This window comes from Pelophylax lessonae (genome assembly GCF_965119305.1).
Source record: "Pelophylax lessonae genome assembly, chromosome: 9".
In the NCBI taxonomy this organism is placed as follows: domain Eukaryota; kingdom Metazoa; phylum Chordata; class Amphibia; order Anura; family Ranidae; genus Pelophylax; species Pelophylax lessonae.
This window is the reverse complement of record NC_138776.1, coordinates 91980351-91996274: the sequence shown is the minus strand read 5'-3', so window position 1 is coordinate 91996274 and position 15924 is coordinate 91980351. Positions and strand designations below refer to the sequence as shown.

General features: G+C 42.7%; 1 protein-coding gene across 1 annotated transcript in view; it reads right to left on the bottom strand.

The window, feature by feature from the left end:
- CFAP46 (cilia and flagella associated protein 46) overlaps nt 1–15408 on the bottom strand; it is a 363053-nt gene extending 347645 nt beyond the window's left edge. The window contains exons 1-3 of the mRNA XM_082268864.1: nt 15361–15408; nt 6368–6445; nt 703–827 (exon numbers count right to left, since the gene is read on the bottom strand). Coding sequence (XP_082124990.1) covers nt 703–827; nt 6368–6416 — 174 coding nt within the window. The 5' untranslated portion in view covers nt 6417–6445; nt 15361–15408. The remainder of the gene's footprint in view (nt 1–702; nt 828–6367; nt 6446–15360) is intronic.
- Between the last annotated feature and the right edge of the window lie 516 nt (nt 15409–15924).

Here is a 15924-nt window from a genome sequence, read left to right as displayed (position 1 = left end):
TTAAATCGTGGCGGGTTCTCTTCAGCCCAATTATATATCTCTCTAGTCTAAACTTTTTGTTTTAGTTATGGGTAGTAAAGGGTAAGAAACTCTGTGCCAATTTTACAGTTTTTATTTTTTTTTTAAATCTATCTAAAAGCCCCAAATACTTACCTAAAATTATTTTCTTGTGGGTTTTAGGTCTTCTTTAATCTGCTCCATAGTGTAGGAAGGACCAGTCTGCTTCCCGGTGACGTGAGGGCTGCCCATAGGATCCTTAGAGGGTCCTGCAGCATTCAGCAGGGGCATCATACAAGGGGCGAAAACAAGACTGGTCAACCAGATTGGACAGGAAAATTGAAAACCATCTGAGGCCACTTGTCAATGCTACTGGAAAAGGTGCCCCAAACATCATCATAGCGCAATTAGGAAAGTTTTTTATGTTTAAAAAAAATAAAAATAAAACACCACCACCAGATTAGGCATACATAGGGATTTGCAAGGCGAAACGTTTTTATTTTGCCTGGAGTTGGGTTTTAAAGATATTCATTTCCAATCTGTACTACAGGGATAACTGAGATATGACAGACTGCTACAGGCAACATCATGCTTTCCTTTCACACAATCCTGATACTTGATCATTACAAGTACAAGAAGACCTTGATTAAGGCTCAGTCAGCTTAACCTAGCATTCTTCCATATCTTCTTGCTACAGACACTTACTTGAAGGGCTTGTTCTGCACACAGAACATACAGATCAGAGCTGAACATTTCTGGGGCATCTCTTGTTGATCCGTCCCTGTTAGTGGCTTTAATTAATTTGTATGCACTGTTCAGGGCATCGGCATCTTGACAGAGGTTAGAAAATAAGATAAAAACATCTGTTAGTGCACACAATTAGTGTCAGGGGTGCCCCTCCATTCCCCGCTTAAAGACAGACACATGCATAGTAGTCTGAGGCACTGCACATAACTTATTAGTTAATTAGAAGTGGATGGATGAAAAGATAACAAAAACAAGCAAAGAAGGGCATTTATGAACATCGCCAAATACAAAAATAAAAGGATACCTCAATTAAAGAGAGAAAAATAAATAAAAAACACGATAAAACTGGAATTCCAACCTAAACCTTTTTTTTTCTTTTCACAGTATAACTAATGATAAAACTTTTTTTTTAGATGTTGATAGAGTTGTGAGGGGTCTGGACCACAGTCAGGTTTCTATTGTTGTTTGTGTCCCCATTAACCACTTAAGCCCCGGAAGATTTTACCCCCTTCCTGACCAGGGGGTTTTTTGCGATTTTTTACTGCGTGACTTTAACGGACAATTGCGCGGTCGTGCAACGCTGTACCTAAATGAATTTGACGCCCTTTTTTTTCCCACAAACAGAGCTTTCTTTTGGTGGTATTTGATCACCTGTGCGATTTTCTGATCATGCGCTATAAACAAAGAAAAGAGCGTAAATTTTGCAAAAATAACATTTTTCACTTTTTTTTACATAAAATTCCCCCCAAAAAAATGTAAAAATCAAAAATTTTCAACATTTTCAGCCAATTTGTTTTATGCTACATATGTTTGGTAAAAAAAAAAAAAAAAATTGCAAAAAGCGTATTTTGATTGGTTTGCGCAAAAGTTATCGCGTTTACTAACAAAGGGAAAGATTTTTGTCATTTATGGTGTTTTTTTTTTTTTTAACGAGTAATGGCGGCGATCTGCGATTTTTTTTTGCGGTACTGCGACATTGCAGCGGACAGATCGGACCCTTGACTGACATTTTTGACACTTTTGGGGGTACCAGTGACATTACTACAGTAATCAGTGCTATACATGTGCACTGTTACTGTAAAAATGACACTGGCAGGGAAGGGGTTAACTGTATTGGACAGGGAGGGGTTAAGTGTGTCCCAGGGGCGTGTTTCTAACTGTAGTGGGACAGGTCTCCTATTGTAAAAACAGAGATCAACGGTTCTACATAGTAGAACCGTCTGATCTCCATTTTTACACAAGGGAGAAAGACAGGTGGCTTGTTTACATAAGCCGCCCGCCTTTCTCCCGCTGTACCGACGATCGCAGTGTGACCGGCGGACATCAGGTCCGCCGGTCACACGCCCGGACTCCTTTGCGAACGAGCCGAGGCGGGCACGTGCCTCAGCAGGCGCGCGCCCGCCCGCTATTGGCTCAAAACCCGGTGACAGGCTAGCGACGTAGATCTACGTCAATCTGCCTGGCCGGGGCTGACTGCCGCAGTAAGTATACTGTGCGCAGTCGGCAAGCGGTTAAAATGACACTAAACTCTGTTTTAAAAAAAGAACACTTTTTTCAAGTATGCATTCTTAGCACAAAAAAGTCCCTTCTACTGCCCTGAGTCTCCTCCAATTCTTTATTTATTTATTTATTGGTGCGGTGATCGGATTTCTTGTTAGAGGGTGGCTTTGCTGGTTCTCCATGGTCCCACTGTATGTAGAAACATAGACACCCTCTCTTGCTCACTCCCAAAACTATGGGACTATGGGATGTCCAGAAGCAAATAACTTGAAACTGCTTGTTCCAAACAAAGGAGAAGTTTGGGAGCTTACAGAGGAAAAAGTTACAAGGAGGAAGAAAAACACAACAATGATTTATTGAAAAACAGATTACAGGGCCATCCCATAGTCCCTAGCCTATCTTGGAAGCAAGTAAGAAAGGGTGTCTACGTTCCTACATACAGAGGGACCATGGAGAATCAACATAGCCACCCTCCAACACATCTAACAGGATGTGTATGGAATATTTTTGCAGAATAAGGATACTTTTAAGTGTACTTTGAGGAGATTCCCTGTCTCTATTGTTCTGATCACCAGTATTACCAGGAATGCAAGTGAGGAGTGAATCAAAAATTTTGAGTTACATCAAAACAGGAAACTTTCCATGACAACAATCAAAAAGGGGATTTTCTCACTTTGGAAACCTGTAAGATCCTGGTACCTTCGGTACCCTTCCAGCCTCTTATTTCCGCATTGCGTTCCACCATTCAGGTAGGTGGAACGCATATAGCTACCTGTCCCTTTAACTCTCATGACGTCATCACTAGGCACGGCTCTGAGCGGCTATTTCAATCGCCGGCTTTCGCTCACAAGGCGTTCGTGCAACCGCCTGTTATACAGCCTTGTCTGACGCTGCCGAAGCCTCCAGCTATTTCCCCAATATCTGGATAGACCGGAGTCTCGCTACTTGATCCTGTATCTCGCTACTTGATCCTGTATCTCGCTACTGATCCTGTATCTCGCTACCTGATCCTTGGCTCACTTGGCTCACTAAACCAACTTGGCTCACCTTGGCTCACTACCGGACCCCTCACCTCTCTAAACCAACTAGTGATAAGTACCCCGCAGGGGATTCCTTCCTATCAACTTACACTATCTTGCATACTAAAGACTGTTGCTATCTATGCATTACTATTTCTATCATCTGCACTGTTACATAGATTGCTAGCTCTTGAGTCTACTACCAACTATATCCTAGTCTCGCTACTTGATCCCGTATCTCGCTACTTGATCCTGTATCTCGCTACTGATCCTGTATCTCGCTACTTGATCCTATATCTCGCTACTGATCCTGTATCTCGCTACCGGATCCTTATCTCATTACTGGACCCCTCACCTCTCTAAACCAACTAGTGATAAGTACCCCGCAGGGGATTCCTTCCTATCAACTTACACTATCTACTCTTGCATACTAAAGACTGTTGCTATCTATGCATTACTATTTCTATCATCTGCACTGTTACATAGATTGCTAGCTCTTGAGTCTACTACCATCTATACCCTTACACTAAGTTAGCATCTCCTGTACATTCATCTGCTGTCCCCTACCACCTGTTACTTATACATGATTGCTAACCTACCTGCATACTATCTATCACCATCTGCTAACACTCCTGAACATTACTACTTGAGTGCCTATCATTGCTATCACTACTCACGCCTGTCCTTTCAGCACATCACCTCTATACTATCGTATACAACCTATCACTCCAGGAACATCTTATCTGAGTGTCTGTATATGTGCATGCTGAAGCAGGCTGGGCCACAATGATGAGTCTGGAGAGTTGGATATGGTGATTCAACACATCTCTACAGGACTACTGAGTGGAAATTCTGCAGCTGCAAATCCAGTTCACTAAAACAAACGCCAGAGCGTTACAAAACCATATCATCTCACAAAAACTTTTGGCTTTTAATTGTATGGTTAGGTTTTAACAGAGTAGGAAATGGTTGGGTCCTGTTATGATTAATGGTAGTCAGGGTGCCATTGCCTAGCCTGTAGAGGTCTGTGCATCCCTCCATAGATATGCCTCCCCAGACCATCACTGACCAGCCACCAAACCAGTCATTCTGAACGATGTTACAGGCAGCATAATGTTCTCTAGACCCTTTCACATCGGTCACATGTACTCAAAAAGAACCCGCTCTCATCTGTGAAAAGCACAGGGTGCCAGTGACAGAACTGCCAATTCTGGTGTTCAATGGCAAATGCCAATCGAGCTTCACGGTGCCAGGCAGTGAGCACAAGGCCCATTAGAGGATGTCGGGCCCTCAGGCCACCCTCATGAAGTCTGTTTCTGATTTTTTGGTCAGAGACATTTACACCAGTGGCCTGCTGCTTTTGTAGGGCTCTGGCAGTGCTCATCCTGTTTCTAGCACAAAGGAGCAGATACCGGTCCAGCTAATGGGCTAAGGACCTTCTACAGCCCTGTCCAGCTCTCCTAGAGTAACTGCCTGTCTTCTGAAATCTCCTTCATGCTCTTGAGACTGTGCTGGGAGACACAGCAAACCTTCTGGCAATGGCATGTATTGAGGTGCCATCCTGGAGGAGTTGGACTGCCTGTGCAACCGCTATAGGGTCCAGGTATTGCTTCATACTACCAGTAGTGACACTGAGCCTAGCTAACTGCAAAACAGTCAGAAAAAATGAGTAGGGGGAAAAAAAATTTCAGTGGCCTCCACCTGAAACACCATTCCTGTTTTTGGGGTTGTTTTGGGGGTTGTCTCATTGTTGCTCATCTAGTGCACCTGTTAAAAGCAGCTGAAACTGTTTAACGACCCCCTCTGCTACTGAACTGACCAGATCAATATCCCAGGAGTTTAACTGACTTGATGCCATGCTTTGATTACTGTAGTCTTTCTTGCTGCTGCTAGATGGGGCTGTACAGTGCTCTGAGCAATACTAACATTTGGGGCAGTATACGCTCAGGGAGGAATGCCCAGAATGCAGACTGCATTAGATCTGGGCATCTATCCTTGGGAGCATATTTCCCAAAATTTTTAGTACCGCTCTGTGCACAGTCCATCTGCAGCAGCTGTCAGCCTCTCATAGACTTTTCTAGAATGCCGGCAGCTGGGTTTGATGGTGAGCCTGTATCTTCCACCCACACCTAAATATTGAAGTCACGTGCAGCAGAGCTAGTGTGCATGGGGCCGATGACAGGTTCTGGTTGGTTGCTGTTATTGCATTTTACATTTAAATTTGCTGATACCTTACCATATTGATGAGTACTAATATGAATCACCACCACCCATTCTCCCTTTGTAGGTATAACAGCCTATGCAGGGGCTTTGATGTAGGTCATGGGTATCTGTGAGCATTAGGCAAGAAGAGCAGTTGTGAGGGCAGATATTGATGTTGGATGAGAAGACCTGGTTTGACATTCCATTTTATCTCATAGTTAGTCAATAAGGTTAGGGTCAGGTATTTATGCAGGCCATTCAAGCTCCTCCTTGCTATCCCTGTCAACCTATGTTTTTATGGACATTAATTCATATACAGGGAAACAAAAGGGAACCTTTGCCAAATTGTTGCCACGTGGTTGCAAGTGCAAAATGTCTTTGTATCCTGCAGCATTTAGGTTATCCAAACACAAGGGCTAAATGGCAAAGATCACTTGATTTTCCCATCCACACTAAACAGTGTGGAAGGAGGACTCTCCCCCTACTGGCTATTGTATTCAGACATTTGCAGCACCCTTGGCTATCTGAATACCCAAACAGTGACTGCATCTAATTTTCCACTTGGCTCTATTGATCTTTTAATTGAATTTTGTGGAGTTGGGTGATGCCCAAAGGGCCAACCACAGCTTGAAATTCTAGCAGTGTATGGCCAGCTTAACAGCACCTATCACAGGAAACAACTCAACTCCGTTATGTGGAGGGATGTCCACATACATCTGACCACATAGAGCACTCTGCTCCTTGTACTACTTTATCGTATATTATTATTTCAGGTACTTATATAGCGCTGTCAATTTACGCAGCGCTTTACATATACATTGTACATTCACATCAGTCCCTACCATCATGGAGCTTACAATCTAAGGTATAGGTTGGAGAAGATCACAGGAGCTTAGACTTACCTTGCTGATTTTCAGCAACAGAGAGGTGTTGTCTTATAATTAGATCCATTGAGCTTTTGTATTTCAAAACGTAATAAGCTGTAAGAACAAAAAATAATATGTTTACATGTTGCAGACATTATTTCACATTTGAGTCCAGCAGATTAAAGGGAATTGTTGCAAAAAATATACCAGAACGGCAGTTGGTAAATCGTTTTTGAAGGTGGAAGCTCTAGTGCGGTCATCTTTATATAAACTTTATTTCATGGCAAATCACTCCCCTACAGCAAACATATTCATATCAGGTGTCAGAGCTTTTAAAGTGTTAATAAACTTAAAAGAGTAAAATCAATCTGTATGTGCAGTAAAGCGTGCTTGTTATACTCAGAGCGGAACATAAGGGGTTAATCCTCTGCATTGTGGAAAAAAAGACTGTTTGATCCTGGGTGCACAGATCCTCCTCTTCTTGCATTGTCCACATAACAGGTCTGGATAAGACAGTTACTGGAATCAGGCTGCACATGCTCAGTTTGGTGTGTATTGCTAGAGAGTTTTTGTTTTTTCTTGGGAGAGTACATGTGATCAGCACAGGGCCAAACAGCACTGTCCAGACAGAGTATAGGGGTTCTGCATCCTGATTGGACAGTCAGTGCAGTATCAAAACTCCTCCTACAAGCTTTACTCAGGCACTGATAAAAGTCACAAGACTGATACATACTGCTGATGAAAAAAGGTATTTAGCAGTTTATATTTACTAAAATAATTGCATTTCCATGTTGGGTCAGAAAGTTCCTGAGAAGTAAAGATGACAGCCTCATGATCAGGACCCTCAAAAGCAAGTCAGCAATGGCTGCTCCCATATTTATGTACTAACAGGTTCTCTTACTGAGGCCTTACTGAAAATGACAAGGTTAGAGCAATAAAACAAGACTGACTATGGTTGTGTCATATACCACACACAATACTATCAGCACATGGGGTTATAAGGATGTATGAGGGCTCATACATACTGGGGCCTGACTATGCTCAACATGCAGAATCTCATTATTTCTATTTGTCCCTGTTCACACTTGTATGCCCTACGCTCAAAAAGGTACATGAGATTTTTTTTATAGCATATTCAGGCATTTTTGCCCCCACACACTCCAATGGATGCATCAGTAAATTCTTGACATGCAGGTTTGTGTACGTTATTTACACCTGAAAAACTCCTCTGCTCCTGTAGAATTGTTCTCCCTTGCTAGTCCAGGAATTAAACACCTAAAGCTGGATATAAAAAAACTTGAAAAAAAATGTTATATATATATATATATATATATATATATATATATATATATATATATATATACACATACATACATATATACAGTATCTCACAGAAGGGGGTACACCCCTCTCACATTTTTGTAAATATTTTATTATATCTTTTCATGTGACAACACTGAAGAAATGACACTTTGTTACAATGTAAAGTAGTGAGTGTACAGCTTGTATACACTGATGGTGTACCCCAGGACATCATCAGTCATCTCATTAGGAGCATGTCCCGACGTAGTCAGGCATGTATACAAGCATGTGGGGGCCATACAAACTACAGAGTACCATTTTGAGTTGCTGCAATGAAATTTCAGCAAATCGGACTAGCCTGCGGCATCATTTTTTCAATTTGATTTTCAGGGTGTCTTTGAGGTCAGCCCTCTGTAGGTTAATAATTTTGATTTCCATCAAACGATGTGGCATTTTTTCATTCCTAACACATTACCCAGTCCATATCAGTATAGATATCTAGAATGATATTTTTCACCATTGAGATCTGATGTGTTTTTAAAGTGTCCCTTTAGTTTTTTTGAGCAGTGTAGATTGCATAGAGGGTGTCACACACTTCCTTCCATTTTTGTTTCCGCAGTGTTGAAAATCTCTCTGCTCTTTACCTCTGTTCACTATAAGCATACGCACATATGTGGCCTCACATAGGTGGGTCACCTTCTGTGGTCGCGTGCTAACCTACAGGGGTCAAGATGACCAGCTCTTGATCCCATGATTGCTGTGATAGGCAATCACAGTGATCAGTAACTACAGTGGGGATCAAAAGTTTGGGCACCCCAGGTAAAAATTTGTATTACTGTGCATAAAGAAGCCAAGGAAAGATGGAAAAATCTCCAAAAGGCATCAAATTACAGATTAGACATTCTTATAATATGCCAACAAAACTTAGATTTTATTTCCATCATTGACACTTTGTGAGCGTCAACTATTTTCATTTTCAGTTTTCTAGACAACTGCTTAGAAGATCCCATGGTGCTGATTGTTGGGGCAAGGTCAGATGAGTCTGGGCATTTAAAACCTTTGAGATTGACATCACCTGGTCTTCCCAGATGATGATTGAGAACAATCCATGACACTGGCAGGTCTCAGCCTTGCAAAGGGGGCAGTGCATGCTATAAATTCTGCAGGGTGCCCAAACTTTTGCAGACGCCAATTTTTTGTTTTCTGTAATTTTGAAAGTGTCAATGATGGAAATAAGAATGTCTAATCTGTAATTTGATGCCTTTTGGAGATTTTTCCATCTTTCCTTGGCTTCTTTATGCACATTAATACAAATTTTTACCTGGGGTGCAAAACTTTCGATCACCACTGTATTGATGTATTTACCAGGAGCAAGAGAACTTATTTCAGGTTGTTCTTTGGTAATGGGTCATGGAAATGCCAGAAATATACTGCGAAATTTGAAAAAGACATTGTTCTTTTTACTATTTTGGGCAAGTTTCCTTTTGATAATAATAAAATAAAATAAAAAAAGGAGACATCTGGTAATTTTTACCACCAAATAAAAGGCCAATTTGTCTATTAGAAAACAAGGTATAATTCACTTGGGTACACCAAGTCAATGCAATGCTAGTTACAGTTTTATGAACACATGCCAAAGTTGGAAAACTGTTTTGAGGTGTTAAGATTTATGATGACATTTGTCATTTGGGGATAAACACTTCAAACAATAAAACAAAGGCCATCATACCTCTCTGTGGGGGAGGGGGGAGGGGGGTTAGACCCCTTGTAAGGTTTTTATTGCTGTCCGAGACCCTATTATGTAAAATCAACCTTATCTATCTGATGGGAAGGGGGAATTTTCTAATGGGGTCACCTTTTCTGGGGACAAATATCTAAGGGGGATTTTTCTGAGGGCCGGTGCTAATGGCTGGACTGTGTTCTCTCAAGGCATCAATCCATAAAAGAAATAAGCTGGCAACCCGATGCATTCCAGGTTCCAAATTCTTTATTAGCCAACCATCAAAGCAGTACAATATAGCCAACATGTTTCCACCATGGCGGCGTTCTTCGAAGCATCTGAAGCATCAAAGCATTCTGCTTAGAAGGCCACCATGGTCAAAACTAGAGACACACCGAAATTTCGTCCGCCGATACTGTGCCGATAATGGCACTGAAAACGCATGGGCTTTTGCCGCGATTTTACTGTGCTTACGGTTTGTTTTTCATAGGTCATGTGCCATAAATGGCTGACAATAAATTAATTTTCATTTAAATTCATGATATTAATTAAAAAGTTGAATATTCCACAATTACTTATAAAAATATAATAATTAAAAACTGTCATTTTCGGCTTCGGCACCAAAATTTCCATTCGGTGCACCTCTAGCCGAAACAGGTTAGCGATATTGTGCTGCTTTTATTGTAGCCTAATAAAGAATTTGGAACGCACCGGGTTGTCGGCTAATTTATTTTATGGATTTTCTCCAACTTCCTGCTGTGTCTCTGGGACAGGAAGTAAAGGAAGTTTTCCAACTGGTACACAGACAGCAAATAAAAAAAAACGGCAGTAGTTCTAACCCTTCTCCTTGACATCCAAAATTAGAAAAAAAAAAAGTTTTGGTCAGAGATACCTTAACATTTCTAGATGTTCCTTATATAAGCAAATCTATATTTCTTGAATTCACATCCACTTTTAAAGTGATATTAAAGGCAAAGTTTAAAATAAAAAAAAAAACAAACATGTTATATTTCCTTGCTCTGTGCAGTGGTTTTGCACAGAGCAGCCACAATCCTTCTCTTCCCTGGTCCCCAGCCGGCGCTTCTGGCCCCTCCCTCCTGCCGAGTGCCCCTATAGCAAGTTTGCTATGAGGGCACCCAAGCAGGCTTTCTCCCGACCCACTGCTCTGTGTGTCCTGCCCCCTTTTTCTCCTCCTTGTCTCACTGGCTGTAATTGATGGCAATGGTTCCTGCTGCTGTCTCAGCCAATGAGGAGAGAGAGAGTCTCCGGAGAGCTGAGGCTCTTGTGCACATCGCTGGATTGCGATGGGGCTCAAGGTAATTATTATAGGGGGCTTGGGGGGCTGATGCACACAAAAAGTTTTTTAACTGCATGCATAGAATGCATTAAGGTAAAAACATTGAGGCCTTTACAACCACTTTAAGCCCTGTACACTGTGCAAGATTTATTTTTTTTGTTCAAACCCAGCGATTTGAATGAAAAAAAACAGAAAAATCACTGTACTAACACAAGCTATGTTGGTGGTGTAATCTCCTGCCCAACCCCAAGATATTGTATTCTGACAGGGAGAATCCACCCACTCCCCCACCCGCTAGAATACACAGATCAGTGCTCGCAAACATTGGCTGCAAGCTCTGATCAGATGCTGGTTTTCCAGCATATCCCTTCTACAAAAGCTGGACAGACTGCTGTGCAGACTAACCGAAAGTTGGCTGGTTCCTGAACCCGCTGATTTTCAGACAGTGTGTACCCCACTTATGGCCTTGTTAACACCACAGGCAAAGGTGGGCTGTTGAGCTAAGGTTTCACCAACCACTAAGGTACAAGTTAACATGGCCAGCAGGCACGTTATCACACATTACCTCGGTCAGTCACAGTGCAACAAAGTTTATACTACAGGTCCCATTAGACAGGCAGTACCACCATCAAATGCGACCCAGTCAAGTAAATGGGGCTGTGCCACGAGCATGTTTAATATGCGTAGTTGCAGTGAAGCATGGCGGGCTTTCAATGGTTAACACAGATGTCGATAAGGCAACATGTCTTTTCCGAGTCCCCTGTCAAATGCCTCTGAAAAGCAATCCACTACAGATCACATTACAGAGGGTGGTTATGATGACTGCTAGTGAACTTGAGCCCCAAAGGCATATTCTACTTTTTCAAAAAGCTATATAATACATGGACTGAAAAAAGAAAAAAATGTGTATTTATTTGTTTTTGGCTTTGGAGCCTGCAGAGTAATCTTGATCAGTGGATGGCGGGTGCAATGCAAAGGCCCCTGCAGACTATTCCTCCAGCCCCAGGTCACCTTTAGTTATGAAGCTGGAGAAAGATCAGTGGTCATGCCATGGTCTCTCCATTTATAGATTCTTGTTATTGGGAGATGTGGCTGTGTGGGCGGAGCCACGCACATCTGCACCAAATTCACAAATAAACAGATTTGTGTGGGTAGAAGAACCCCACTATTTAGGTAAATGGGGGGGGGGGTGTTAGTATTTGATGGATTTGAGTGTGTTTGGACTAGGATCCAAACTCACATGGAAGCCCACCAGGAAGCGGTCACCAGTGTGGGCCAATCATCAAGGAGCACATACAGTATATGTGTAGCTGTGAGGTGGGGAATGCTCCGTCCTGTACAGGAGACAGTTTTCTGGGTTCAGTTCCCAGTCCGAACTCATCACTGGTTACCATGTTAAACCCTAAAGCCTTCTACACGCAAATTGAAAATCGGTACGTCGATTCGCGGGAATTGGTTAACCACTTTACCACTAGAGCATTTTGCTGTCTTACGTCTGGGCCACTTTTTGTGATTCGGCGCTGTGTGAATTTAACTGACAATTGCACGGTCATGCGACGCCGTACCCAAACGAAATTTACGTCCTTTTTTTCCCACAAACAGAGCTTTCTTTTGGTGGTGTTTGATCACCTGTGCGATTTTTACTTTTTGCGCTATAAACAAAAAAAGAGCATTTATTTTGAAAAAAATAACAATATTTTTAACATTTTTTATATGAAATTCCCCCCAAAAAAGATGTAAAAACCAATTTTTTTTGAAATTTTTGGCCAATTTGTTTTCTGCTACCCATGTTTGGTAAAAAAAAATCGCAATAAGCGTATTTTGATTGGTTTGCGCAAAAGTTATTGCGTTTACTAACTAAGGGAAAGATTTCTGTCATTTTTGGTAAGTTTTTTTTTAACGAGTAATGGCGGCGATCTGCGATTTTTTTTGCGGGACTGCGACATTGCGGCGGACAGATCGGACCCTTGACTGACATTTTTAACACTTTTGGGGGTACCAGTGACATTACTGCAGTAATCAGTGCTATAAATATGCACTGTTACTGTAAAAATGACACTGGCAGGGAAGGGGTTAATTTTATTGGAGAGGGAGGGGTTAATGTATGCCTGGTGCTTACTAACGTGTGGGGGGGGGAGGTGACTGAGTGAGCCAGGGACAGATCGGATGTTCAGCTATGCTGAACACTCCGATCTGTCACTCCCTGTCACTTAGGGTGACTGGATTCCCCGACAATCGGGGAAGAGCAGCAGCGATCGCCGCCGCTCCTCCCCTGGCCCGACTCCCGCTGTGAATGAAAACAGCGGGAGCGTGCCTCCGGCGGTGCGCGAGCGCCGCCTACAGGGGGAGGAGTCTAGCGACATAGGTCTACGTCGCTGGACGATAACGAGCCACTGTGCCGCAGTATCAGCACAGTGGCCAGTGATAAAGTGGTTAAAGTGGAACTTTACCTTTAACAACCTGGGAAAATATAATGTTCTTTTTCAAGAAACATACATTCCACATTCGTTATTATGCTACCAAAATCAGTGCGTGCTCTTAATTGACCGCAGCATTGCTCTTGTTTCTTCCTGCTGGAGGCAGCCATTTTGCTGAAGCCCAGAGCCCCTGAACAGCAGTAATTCATAAAGCGGAACTAAACCCATTGATTTAATGATAACCTTGTATAGTGATATATAATACCACGCTCAAACAAAATATAATATATGTATATTAATCAATAAATAAAGTCAATTATATTAGGTGAATAAATAAAGTCCATTCAAAAATAATTTTTTGCAAGAGTTGATTGGACAAAGCAGGGTGAAAATCAGCCTCTTAAATCCACGAATAGACTTGATTTAGGGATATCCTTACTCCTCCACCATGCAATGACCACCCAGTGTGCAAACACTTCTTACCAGATGTACCAGACTCCTTAATTACAGGGGGTCGGTAACAGCTTTGAATCGCTCAGATAGCAGACTGGAAGTAATCAAGCCACAGGAATGTGTGTCCTCCAATATGCAGGCACCGTTCTCCTTATACCTTCTCCACCCAAAACAATCCACTCCCACTCCAGTGGGTTAACGGGGATCAATGGGGAGACAAAAGAGAGCTCTCATGGTGCAGTAAATCACATTGGTGTTTATTAGATAATCCACATCGCACTTACATTCGAACAGCTTGTAAAAAGCAAGTAACAATCACCGCGGTTCGCCTGGTACGTAACGCCACTTCCGCGTGCCAATTGCGTTCCACGGGAACCCGGAAGTAGCGTAATTGCAATACCACTGATGTGGACCAGTGATGAGGGATTTGGGGGCGGACAGCACAGACAGCGGGGCTCGGGAGCGAACAAGCACGAGTGCCCCCATGGGAAGTGGCTTCCCATAGCGGCACTGGACAGAGGGGAGGGGCGGGGAACCTAAAAAAGAGGAGGTTAGCGGCCACTCTGTGCAATTCCATTGCACAGTGCAGGTAAGTATAGACATGTTTGTTATTTTTTTTATTACCTTTACAATCACTTTAATTTTCTGATTTAGGCCCCTTTCACACATACAGACCGTTCATTTCATCAGTTCAGGCACGTTTTTTTTTGTCATCAGTTTTTTTCAACATCAGTTTCACATCTGTTTTTAATCCATTGTCATCCGTTTTTCATCTGATCAATTTTTTTAAATGGATGAAAAATAGGGCTTTCATCTGTTCAAAAAAAAAAACAGATGTTGACAGAAGCGGATGAAAACAGATGTAAAATGAATGATCATCCATTCACATCCGTTTTTCCATAGGAATACACTGATGTTCGTTTTTCACGTGTCAACGGATGGATGAAAAACGGACAAACGGACAGCTATGTGTGAAAAGGACCTAAAGTTTCACCTTCAGGCCGCTTTCTGTTCAGATCCCCCTGTCAGTTTTTAAGGCAGATCTAAATGGACGCCCCATGCATCCCTATGGGGCATCGGATGTCAGCGTAGACATGTCTGCTGACATCCGATCCAATCCGTCAAATCCGGACGGATGGAAACCTTATTTTCCATCCGTCTGGTGGATCGGATGAGAACGGATAGGCGGTCCGTTCTCATACGAATCCCTCATAGAGGACAGCGGGGATCTGACAGCTCTGTCTCTGCACACAGAGTAAAAGTTGCGTTGAGTAGGCAGTGCTACCGCCAAATGCAACCTAATAAAACAAGTGCGGGCTCACCGCACCCACCCTGCAACCGGATATAATGTATGTGGTGGCAGTGCGGTGCTCTGGCTATTTAAGGGTTAAAAGAGGCCCAGATCCCCTCCAAGTCACCTCGCCTCTGAAAAGTGATCCACTGCAGGCGGTGAACACAGCTGCGAGCTTAAATGAGCCAAAAATATGTCTGTAATATGAAAGGTGGACTAACACATTATTCCTCCTCCATACAGCTCTGATCACTGTCATCATAACATACATGACCCTATAGAGAAATTATAATATACATATGAATAAGATAAACACAAAGAAATCATAGAAATGACTTCAATATGCAACGCTGATCTGCTCCCTAGCAGTACAGTGTGATCTCAGCCCCCTCTGCTATCTATCACTGAGCTCTCTCCGGGAACTACAAGTCCCAGCATGCTCCCTCGTTCTCTAACTGTCAGGCACGCTGGGACTTTCAGTTCCTCGGGTCCAGGAGGGGCACGTGACAGCACCCATCCCCCGATCTCCGGTACACACAACCTTCTCACCTCCATCCAGCAGCCGCACGGCGTGTACACAACACTGTATCCAGGCAACCACGGACGCCGCTGACTCCGCCTACAGGAGCCGCACTGGGTCAAACCTCCTCCTGATCATAGACAGATGTGTATTATATATGGAGTGTCCCTGTGTGAGCCTTACAGCCCTGGTGTAACAAGGGTTAAAGAGAGCCTGTCACCAAACTTCGATGTTTACAGTAAAAGCATAAAAGATGAAGTATTCCCAATATTTCCTTTCCTTTCCTCACAGGCTGAAGTATGACAAAAAGCAAAGCTTTATATCTTTAGTTTTGGAGAGGGATTAGAATCCCTGTGAGGTTTTTATTGCAGTCTGATCCCTTGTTAGGAAGATCCATTCTACATGACTTCTCTCGTTTATTATTATCACCAAAAGGGAAAGAAAATTCCAGATTATGGGTTGTCACCAGAACAGAAATAGAGGAGGAATCTTCCAATGGGGACACTAGTTCTGAAGTCAGAGGGATTTCTTTTCACTTTTCATGTTCTTGCTATAGGACAGGAAGTGAAGGGAAATCTCCCCAGTAGGACACT